Genomic DNA, 12,017 nt, shown 5'->3' on the forward strand with positions numbered 1-12,017 from the left:
GGAAGATCCCTTGTATGTTGTCATTTTTCCCTTGCTGCTTTTAATAAGTTTTCTTTGTCTTTAATTTTTCCCAATTTCATTACTATGTGTCTCAGCATGTTTCTCCTTGGGTTTATCCTGTGTGGAACTCTCTGTGCTTCCTGGACTTGGGTGGCTCTTTCCTTTCCCATGTTAGGGAAGTTTTCGACTATAATCTCTTCAAATATTTTCTCGGGTCCTTTCTCTCTCTCTTCTCCTTCTGGGACCCCTATAATGCGAATGTTGTTGTGTCTAATGTTGTCCCAGAGGTCTCTTAGGTTGTCTTCATTTCTTTTCATTCTTTTTTCTTTATTCTGTTCTGCAGCAGTGAATTCCACCATTCTGTCTTCCAGGTCACTTATCCGTTCTTCTGCCTCAGTTATTCTGCTATTAATTCCTTCTAGGGTATTTTTCATTTCAGTTATTGTATTGTTCATCTCTGTTTGTTTGTTCAATTCTTCTAGGTCTTTGTTAAACACTTCTTGCATCTTCTAGATCTTTGCCTCCATTCTTTTTCCGAGGTCCTGGATCATCTTCACTATCATTATTCTGAATTCTTTTTCTGGAAGGTGGTCTATCTCCACTTCATTTAGTTGTTTTTCTGGGGTTTTATCTTGTTCCTTCATCTGGTACATAGCCCTCTGACTTTTCATCTTGTCTATCTTTCTGTGAATATGGCGTTTGTTCCACAGGCTGCAGGACTGTAGTTCTTCTTGCTTCTGCTGTCTGCCCTCTGGAGCACATTTTTAAAGCATGCAATTTTAGCTAAAGGAGTGTAAACCTTCTCTAGCTCATATCAAAGATTTAGATTCTCCAGTTAGTTTTTAATGTGGTAAATTACACATAGTATACAATTTACTATTTTACATATAAAAGTTACCATTTTAAACACTTAAGTGTTCAACTGAGAGGCATTAAGTACATTCAAAATGTTGTGCAAGTATCACCACTACCCATATCCAGAACTTTAAAAAATAAGTTTTTATTCCAAATTTGATAAATAAAACACTCAAATTAATACATCACAAATGTATTTAAATTGGAAAGGCTGCACATTCCTGTGAAGAGCAAAAGAAAAAAACTTTGCAACAGCTCACAGAGAGTGCTCTATAGGCCTTACTAGAAATGTTTCTAAGCTGGAATATTAAAAACGAAAACATATACATTTTGTTTATTGTCAATTAACTTGCTCAATTCACTAAAATAGGTGATTTTTCATGTGAATGGATGATATATATGTATGAAGAAACAGCAAGAGGTGCAGGTTGTAAAACACTAAATTCTTGCACAGTATTTCTTCCCAATGAAAACCAGCTGCTGTTAAAGCTTCTAAAAAAAACACATTTTCTTTTTCTTCAGAAAAAACAATTGAATGTATTTCTTGGCATACATTGTTTGTGGTGTATATTTTGTGGTATAATGCTCACGTAGGCTGAAAATACCTTAAGTGAAAAAAATCCTATGAAACATGCTTATAATAAAATTCATCCATATATATATACACACACACACACACAAAATTTACCACACTACCCATTTTTAGGTATACAATTCAATGGCGTTTAAGTACATTCGTAATGCTGTGCACCATCATCACTATCCACGTCCAGAACTTTTTTTCATTATCACAAATAGAAACTCTGTACCCAGTATACAGTAACCCTTCATGCCCTCCTTCCCACCACCCCTGGTAACCTCTATCTACTTTCTGTTTCTATGAATGTGCCTATTCTAGATACCTAATGTAAGTGGGACCACACAATATCTGTCCTTTTGTATTCTGCTTATTTCACTTACTGTAACATTCCATCCATGTTGTATCATGTATCAGAATATCATTCCTCTAGGTCGTCACAAAGCACCGAGCTGATCTCCCTGTGCTACGCAGCAGCTTCCCACTAGCCATCCATTTTACATTTGGTAGTGTATATATGTCAGTGCTACTCTCCCACTTCATCCCAGCTTCCCCTTCCCCCATGCCCCCGTGCCCTCAAGTCCATTCTCTATATCTGTGTCTTTATTCCTGCCCTGCCAAGGTTCATTGGTACCACTTTTTAAAATTCCATATATATGCATTAGCATACGGTATTTGTTTTTCTCTTTCTGACGGGATATGGGGATATACGTATACATATAGCTGATTCACTTTGTTGTACAACAGAAACTAACACAACATTGTAAAGCATTTATACTCCAATAAAGATGTGAAGAAAAATAAAATAAAACTAAGACCCACCAGGGACAGGCCTGGTAATATGTATATTTAAAAAAAAAAAAGAATTTCATTCCTCTTTATGGCTGAAGTATTCCATTCTATGTATTACACGTCATTTGTTGATGGACATGAGTTGTTTCCAATTTTGTCTACTGCAAGTTAATACTGCTGTAAAAATTACCATACAATTGTCCCAGTCGCTGCTTTCAGTTATTTTGATTATAAACCTAGAAGAAGACTTGTTGGACCACATGACAATGCAATGTTAAACTTTTTGAGGAACTGCCAAACTGTTTTCCATAGCAGCTGCAGCATTTTAGATTCCCACCAGCAACGCACAAGGGTTCCAATTTCTCCGCATCCAATACTTGTTATTTTCAGGGTTTGTTTGATCAAATCCATCCTTATCGGTGTGAAGTGGTACCTCACTGTGGTTTTGATTTGCATTTTCCTAATGACTAATGGATGTTGAACACTCTCTCATGTGCTTATTAACTATTCGTATACCTTCTTTAGAGAAATGTCTACTCAAGTCCTCTGCCTATTTTTTGAGTTGTTTCTTTTTAACATCTTTATTGGAGTATAATTGCTTTACAATGGTGTGTTAGTTTCTGCTTTATAACAAAGTGAATCAGCTATACATATACATATATCCCCATATCTCCTCCTTCTTGCGTCTCCCTCCCAACCTCCCTATCCCACCCCTCTAGGTGGTTACAAACCACTGAGCTGATCTCCCTGTGCTATGCAGCTGCTTCCCACTAGCTATCTATTTTACGTTTGGTAGTGTATATGTGTCCATGCCACTCTCTCACTTTGTCACAGCTTCCCCTTCCCCCTCCCCATATCCTCAAGTCCATTCTCGAGTAGGTCTGTGTCTTTATTCCCGTCTTACCCCTAGGTTCTTCATGACCTTTTTTTTTTTTTTTCTCTCAGATTCCATATACATGTGTTAGCATATGGTATTTGTTTTTCTCTTTCTGACTTACTTCACTCCGTAGAACAGACTCTAGGTCCACCCACCTCACCACAAATAACTCAATTTCGTTTCTTTTTATGGCTGAGTAATATTCCATTGTATATATGTGCCACATCTTCTTTATCCATTCATCTGTTGATGGACACTTAGGTTGCTTCCATGTCCTGCCTATTGTAAATAGAGTTGCAATGAACACTGTGGTACATGACTCTTTTTGAATTATGGTTTTCTCAGGGTATATGCCCAGTAATGGGATTGCTGGGTCGTATGGTAGTTCTATTTGTAGTTTTATAAGGAACCTCCACAGTGGCTGTATCAATTTACATTCCCACCAACAGTGCAAGAGTGTTCCCTTTTCTCCACACCCTCTCCAGCATTTATTGTTTCTAGATTTTTTGATGATGGCCATTCTGGCCAGTGTGAGATGGTATCTCATTGTAGTTTTGATTTGCATTTCTCTGATGATTACTGATGTTGAGCATTCTTTCATGTGTTTGTTGGCAATCTGTATATCTTCTTTGAAGAAATGTCTACTTAGGTCTTTTGCCCATTTTTGGATTGGGTTGTTTGTTTCTTTGATATTGAGCTGCATGAGCTGCTTGTAAATTTTGGAGATTAATCGTTTGTCAGTTGCTTCATTTGCAAATATTTTCTCCCATTCTGAGGGTTGTCTTTTTGTCTTGTTTATGGTTTCCTTTGCTGTGCAAAAGCTTTTAGGTTTCATTAGGTCCCATTTGTTTATTTTTGTTTTTATTTCCATTTCTCTAGGAGGTGGGTCAAAAAGGATCTTGCTGTGATGTATGTCATAGAGTGTTCTGCTTATGTTTTTCTCTAAGAGTTTTATAGTGTCTGGCCTTACATTCTGAGTTTAATCCATTTTGAGTTTATTTTTGTGTATGGTGTTAGGGAGTGTTCTAATTTCATTCTTTTACATGTAGCTGTCCAGTTTTCCCAGCACCACTTATTGAAGAGGCTGTCTTTTCTCCATTGTATATTCTTGCCTCCTTTATCAAAGATAAGGTGACCATATGTGCGTGGGTTTATCTCTGGGCTTTCTATCCTGTTCCATTGATCTATATTTCTGTTTTTGTGCCAGTACCATACTGTCTTGATTACTGTAGCTTTGTAGCATAGTCTGAAGTCAGGGAGCCTGATTCCTCCAGCTCCGTTTTTCTTTCTCAAGACTGCTTTGGCTATTGTTGAGTTGTTTCTTCGCTGTTGTTGAATTGTAGGAGCTCTCTATGTATTCTGGATATCAATCTCTTTTCAGATATATGATTAGCAAATATTTTCTCCTGTTCTGTCAATTGTCTTTTCACTCTGTTGATAGTGTCCTTTGATACACAGAAGTTTTTAAGTTTGATGAAGTCCCAATTTATCTATTTTTCCCTTTATTGCCTGTGTTTTTGATGCCACTTCCAAGGAATCACTGCTAAATCCAATATCATGAAAATTATCCCCTATGTTTTCTTTAAAGAGTTTTATAGTTTTAGTACTTAAGCTTAGGTTTAAGTTTAGATTTAAGCTTGAGTTCATTTTTGTATATGGCATAAAGTAAGGGTCCAACTTCATTCTTTTGTATGTATATATCCAGTTTTCTCAGCATGATTTGTTGAAAAGACTCCTTTCCCCTTTGAAAAGTCTTGGCTTCCTTATCAAAAACCAATTGACCATATATGTGAGGGTTTATTTTGGGGATACTATATTCTATTCGTCTTTATGTCTGTCCTTATGCTAGTACCACACTGTTTTGATTACTGTCACTTTGTAGTAAGTTTTAAAATTAGGAGGTGTGAGTCCTCCAACTTCATCTCAGTACTATCATCTTAATAATACTAAGTCTCCCAAACCGTGACTATGAGATGTCTTTCATTTACTTATGTCTTTAATTTCTTTCAGAGATGTTTTCTAGTTTTCAGTGTACAAGTCTTTTGCCTCCTTGGTTAAATTTATTCCTAAGTAATTTATTCTTTTAATGCTATTGTTAGTGCTTTCTTAATTTCCTCTTCAAGATTGTTCATTCCTAGCTTATGGGAATGCAACTATCTTTGCATGCTGATTTATCTTGCATCTTTGCTGAATTCATCTATTAGCTCTATCAGGGTTTTTCTGGTGGAATCTTTAAGTTTTCTACATATAAGATCATATTTGCAAGCAGAGATAATTTCACTTCTTCCTTTCCAATTTGGATGCCTTTTGTTTCTTTTTCTTGCCTAACAGCTCTTGCTACGACTTTCCAATACTATGTTGAATAAAAGTGGTGAAGGTGAGCATCCATGTCTTGTCCCTGTTCTTAGGGGTAAAACTTTTAGTCTTTTACCACTGAGTATAATGTCGGCTGTGGGTTTGTCATATATGGCCTTTGTCATGTTGATCTACAAAGTTTTTAACTATGCTATATTATAGTTCTCCTAACAAGAAAAGGAAAGAATCTTGAAAGTTGGAAATGGTGTCTTCAGTAAGAGGTTACCAGTGTTATAAAGAGCGATCATCCAAAGTCCTAACACAACAATGAGGATATAGAATTCACTGGCATTCTGCACAGAGCTTAGGGATGTTGCATGGCCATACCTCACATGATACTAAGTAAGGCACTAAATTCTGGCTGCTGAAATCACAGACTATATATACACGTACACATCCGTTTCTGTCTTAGTCAGCTTGGGCTGCAACAACAAAGTACCAGAGACTCAGTGGCTTAAATAACAGAAAATTATTTTCTCACAGTTCTGGAGACTGGAAGTCTGAGATCAGATCAGGGTGCCAGCATGGCTGAGTGTCAGTGAGAACTCTCTTCCTGGCTAGTAGATGGCTGCCTTCTTCCTGCATCCTCACATGGTAGAGAGAGCACAATCTCTCTCTTCCTCTTCTTTTAAGGCCACTAATCCCATCATGAAGGCCCCACTCTAATGATCTAATCTAATCCTAATTAACTCCCAAAGGCCATCACACTGGGGAGTTATTGCTTCAACATATGGATTTTAGGGGAACACAAACATTCAGTCCATAACACCTTCTTTCAGGAAAACAATGATGAAGCTAACAGTAGTATTCAATGTAGGCACATACATAACAATAGGGTTAAGCTAGCTATCACAGTGCTCACAGTAATTCAAGCCTTACAGATACTTACAAAATTTGGAGACAAGTTATGCTTATAAAGCTGAAGAGTGGAATGAAGCAGATTGGAAACAAGACTGGAAACCAACACTTCCTTTCCCAATTTATTATCTGTCATTCGTCTCTGGCTACTGGCCACTTGAACAGTCCATTTATCCATATCTGCTATAATACAGACAGCTTCTGCTATTGGTTCATCCAATACTGGATGCTGGGGAAAAAAAGAAGACATCATCTTATGATAAATAAAGTTTTCAAAGATAATGTTAATGGGATGGGCAAGGAAGAGATACTAGACAAAAACAGAATAAAAGAATATGAAATTCTGAGAGCTACTGCCAAAGAATTCTTGATAGTGAAGAGTGAAATAGTAAAGTAACTCAATAACAAATACCCTGAGAAATCTTTCAGAAGTCATCATAGATAGAAATTCATTACCAGAACTTTGTATTCTTTAATCCAGAACTTGAATGTCACCAGTATTTTGATCATTCATTCATTCAACAAATTTACTGAGTGCCAACTACGTGCCAGGCAACTGAAAGAAAATGTTTTTACCTTGGAAGAGCTAAATATTTTAAAAATCGGTAGGAAATAAATTCACATGAAGAAGTCAATGATAACGTTCTGTGCTAACTACCCCATCCAGTCAGGCATTAATTTCCTTGAGCACCTCAGAGGCTATCCCTTGATTATCCCTTCCTGGCTACGTATGCCAGGTTTTTTCTGTTTTACAGATGTATATCCAGAGTATGGATATAACAGTTAAAAAGGAGACAAATAACAGGTACTAACATGTCTTTCCAGGATACATGCTTAAAAGGAAAAAAAAAAAAAAAAAAGTCACTACATACACACACATACACATTATAACCCAATTATGTTTTTAAAAATACAGGGGATTTCCCTAGTGGTCCAGTGGGTAAGACTCTGCGCTCCCAATGCAGGGGACCTGGGTTTGATCCCTGGTTGGGGAACTAGATGTCGCATGCATGGTGCAGCTAAGAGTCCAAATGCCACAACTAAGACCCACCACAGCCAAAATAAATAAATAAATATATTTTTAAAAATAATTAAAAAAAAAATTCAGATCTATATCTAAATGCATATGTATAGAAAAAAGAACGAAAATACTCAAATCAAACTATCATAAAGATCTTTGTGAAGAAGTATGGAATATTAAGAGTATGAAGAAGGATTTTTACTTTTTGCTTTGTATATATTGTTTAAATTTCTATCAGAAGCATTCACCTAAAGGATACTTTTCTAATTAGAAAATTTAACACATAGTGAAAAAAAAATTTTTTAACTCACATATACAGATAAAAGGACCACAGGCATATGGCTGTGCCCTTGGTTTCCCACGGTTTACACACAAAGACCAAAAATGACAATTAAGTACACAGCACCACCATAAGAAAGAGATGCTCAATACTTTAATTTTTTTCTATTTGGAAAGGTAAGGATTTCTTCACCACTGGACAAATGAATTAACAGCAATAAGACTGAAATATAAACTACAATCTTGAACCCAATGGCCTTTTTCCTTTATAACTTTTATTGTTACTAAAATTTCATAGCAAGAATGTTAAGTTTACTCCTGTATAAACCCAAGTTTGGCACCCCCAAAGGATATCCCTTTGCCCAGTTAATAACCACTTTGAATAAAGCTTTTTGCTCAATGCTAAGGAAACAAAGAGAAGGGAGCTCACAGTCTTATGAGGGCGATAAAAAGAAATACATGTGGCTATGAAAATACTTGTGTAATAGACAAAACAGTAACCAAGTGCTGCGGTACCAGAGGAGGGCAAAAGTGGGTTGTGTGTGACTGGGAGTTACACAGTGGAAGGGACATAGGGATATGACACTGAATAGGATGAATAGGATTCCTAGCAAAAAATGGGAGAGGAATATGGATAATTCTGTAAGAGGGAATATCATGAGAAGACTCGAAGATAGAAGTAGATGGATGTAACCAAATTTGTGAAAAATGATACTGAGAAGTGGGGAAGAAGAGAATGGCAAGTAAGAAGCGTGGAAAGATACATTGTGAAGACTTTCCATGGAACTCTAAACTTTATATTTGTTTTTATAAAATCGTACTTAAATATATCTTATTCAACTCTTAGCAAGGATGTAACATTTTTCTATTCATCAACTTCATTACTGAAACATAATTTTGGAAATGGTATATACACCTAAAGATGTAAGGTATATCTTACTTTTTTAAGAAACAATAGTGAATATATATTTAACATAACTACCTCTGTGGTTATAAAAGAAAAATAATACAGGAGATATGATCAAATAATTAAAGTGGAAAACAAACTGTTAAAGGAAGATACTACTTTCAAAAGCAGTGGGCATCTTTAGGAGATGAGAATTATGATGGGTGTTCATCTACTATCCTCACAAGGAAATGTCTAAACCGATAATGGGGAAACTGCTATGAAATATACCTTTTATTTTCAAGGGTTAAAAAACCACTTTAGAAATTAACTTTATAGCTCCTCAATCAAAAGTCAAGTGGCTAAGATTTTAAAAGCTATTTTTTTGGTAAGAAAAAGGAAAATGAGCCCACATCAGTAGTTTCCCAAGAAAGAAGGGTCTAAATCCCAAATTTGAGATTAGAAATAATCCAAATCAAACTCATTTTAGGAGTTGTTAAAGAAAAAAGGGGGCAGTGCCAGTCATTCATTCTGAAATTGCTTGTTTTCACACAGTGGATTATTATAAGCAATGTCCTAACTGGATAAAATTTCAATTTAACGAATTTCAGTCCTTTCGCTTCATCATCAACTTCTGGAAGAAACAGCCTACACCCCATGGGGGCATATTCTCAACTGACATATTATAGTAGTCTCCTCCACAATACTAAGTTTGTATCCAGCCTCAAATACTTCTGAGTCACAAAATAGGAAGTATATGAATGGGAATTCATATGAATCTAAAGTATGTGGATGGGAATTCATATGAATCTAAATTCAGTGAATCTAAAGCTTAATTTTTTTTAAACCTTTTTCTCTGAGTTCCATAACTTCTACAATACGAATGTATCCACAATCCTACCAGCCCTTTTTCTCTCCCAGGCATTTCCAGAATCTCAATACATAAACTCCCAAATCTCCTCTCTAGCAGATACTCCTAGATCTCCACCACATTACAAAACCTGATTTTTTCAGTTGCCTTCTAGGCATTCAAACATGGCCTTGCAGAATGCACTTTTAAACTCAAAATGTACCAAATCAACTTCAGTGTACCTTCCTCAAAACTAGCCAGTTTTCTTCAGTTATCTTTTTTTTAAAAGAAGAGAGCGAACCCCACTGTTGTAAAGGGAACAGGTTTTAGGGACATTACAAACTGCTGTTCAAACTAGTATTGTCTTTTGGAGAAGAAACTACAAAACATGCAACAAGAACATGAAAATACTTCTAAGCTTAAAAACTGGCCAGTAACTTCATTTCTGGGAATCTAGCCTAAAGAAATCATCTTAAATTCATAAAACACAGCAAGAGTATCAGTGTTATTTTTAACAATAAAACGAAGAAAAGTTGTTTTAAAAGTTGAGCAACAGAGAATAGAGAACACAGAAGTAAACCTATGTATATATGTTCAATTAACTTATGACAAAGGACCCAAGAATATACAATGGAGGAAGGACAGTTTCTTCAATAAATGGTGCTTAAAAAACTGAACAGCGACTTCCCTTGTGGCACAGTGGTTAAGAAGCTGCCTGCCAATGCAGGGGACACGGGTTTGAGCCCTGGTCTGGGAAGATCCCACATGCCGTGGAGCACCTAAGCCCTTGCACCACAACTACTGAGCCTGCACTCTAGAGCCTGTGAGCCACAACTACTGAGCCTGTGTGCTGCAGCTACTGAAGCCTGCGCACCTAGAGCCCGTGCTCCGCAACAAGAGAAGCCACTGCAAGGAGGAGCCCGCGCACTGCAACAAAGAGTAGCCCCTGCTCGCCACAACTAGAGAAAGCCCGCGCGGAGCAACGAAGACCCAACACAGCCAAAAATAAATTAATTAATTAATAAATTTAAAAAAACAAAACTGAACAGCCACATTGCAAAAGAATGAAACTGGACCACTATCTTACACCATACACAGAAGTCAACTCATATGCTATATGAGTACTATATACCATGACCAAGTGGGTTTTTCCCTCCTAGGAATACAAGGATTGGATTAACATCTAAAAATCGATCAATGTAATCTATCACATTAACAGTTTAAAGAAGAAAAACTCACATGATCATTTCAATAGACACAGGAAAAGTATTTGACAAAACCCCACACTCATTCATGATTTAAGGGCGTGGGGGACAGAAAACTCAAAATACTAGGAATAGAAGGGAACTTTATCCACCTGATAAAGAGCATCTTATAAGAATCTAACAGCTAACATCATGCTTAATAATTAAAGGCTCAATGTTTTCCCCCTAAGAAAAGGAACAAGACAAGGATGTCCACTATCAGCACTTCAATGCAACATTGTACTGAAGGTTCTAGCCTGTACGATCAAGCAAGAAAAAGAAAAAGAGGCACCCAGACTGGAAAGGAAGATAACATGAGCCTGTATGTAGAAAATCTTAAAGAATCCACACAAAAAAACTATGAGAACTAATAAAAGAGCTCATCAAAGTGGCAGGATACAACAGCAATATACAAAAATCAATTGTACTATATACCAGCAATGAAAATTAATTCCATTCACATTTAAGCATTTGCAATATTTTGATATTATAAATAACCTAGTGATGAACATCTATGAATACACACAGTATTTTCTGATTTCCAATTTGATAGATTCCTGGAACTCTCTACTTGCTTTCACAATGACAGGTACAAACATGCAGGTTATTACATATAAAGGATTTAGAGAACAACAATTGTATTACACACTGAAGTGTGACCAAAAATAAGGCAATTTTGGGTTTTACTGGTTAACAGAGTTCATCCTAAATAAATTTAAGAGCAGTGAAGGTCACTTACCTGCACAGCATGAGACAAATCTGACACTAAACACTGACGGAGCCTCTCATCATTCCCAATTCCTTGAAGAACAAAGTCAGGCACGTAAGAAGAGCAGTAGCCACCCAGCAAGGACCTCCCAAAGTTGGCAATATTGGGCTGAACAGCACTCACTTCAATTAACTTTGACCTGCAAGAAAAGTTCCAAAAGAAGGCATACCTAATCAGTAATAAATATATTTTACCAACACACACACAAAAAATTGGACTCTACTAGTCCACATTTCCAGTACCACCATTCTTTACAAAATATACTAATAGTAAAATCATCCTTAAATAAAAACTGGCTTAAGGGCTCAATGAGACCACAAAATACTCCTTCCTATCCAAAAAAGGGTCTGATGGACAACTCTGTAATGAGGTGAACATAAATCTTTCATAACAGACTTTAGGAATGCTGTCCCTTGTGTATGTAACACATTCTTAATACAATCAAATTATGGAAACCACCATCCAAAACAAAGTATAAATAACTCACAAACCCGAAGCTTGGTATATAACATTTCTCATGTATGAATCTTTTCCTTGTATTCTTGACCAAGAGTATCCATTCTATACTTTCCTCTTATTTCCAAACTTATTTCTAACAGCTATTTCCTACCTTCTCTCAGTGATTACCTCTCCCTAGTTGCCAGGCTCAGCACA

At 36.4% G+C, this 12,017-nt stretch overlaps 1 protein-coding gene across 2 annotated transcripts in view; it reads right to left on the reverse strand.

Moving 5' to 3' along the window:
* FNIP1 (folliculin interacting protein 1) overlaps nucleotides 1-12,017 on the reverse strand; it is a 131,907-nt gene that overhangs the window by 10,279 nt on the left and 109,611 nt on the right. For both annotated transcript variants that reach the window (XM_059917017.1, XM_059917015.1), the window contains 2 exons: nucleotides 11,334-11,502; nucleotides 6,346-6,543 (listed from right to left, as the gene is read on the reverse strand). In XM_059917017.1, the coding sequence (XP_059773000.1) occupies nucleotides 6,346-6,543; nucleotides 11,334-11,502 (367 nt within the window). The remainder of the gene's footprint in view (nucleotides 1-6,345; nucleotides 6,544-11,333; nucleotides 11,503-12,017) is intronic.

Source organism: Balaenoptera ricei, chromosome 3 (assembly GCF_028023285.1).
Source record: "Balaenoptera ricei isolate mBalRic1 chromosome 3, mBalRic1.hap2, whole genome shotgun sequence".
Lineage (NCBI taxonomy): Eukaryota > Metazoa > Chordata > Mammalia > Artiodactyla > Balaenopteridae > Balaenoptera > Balaenoptera ricei.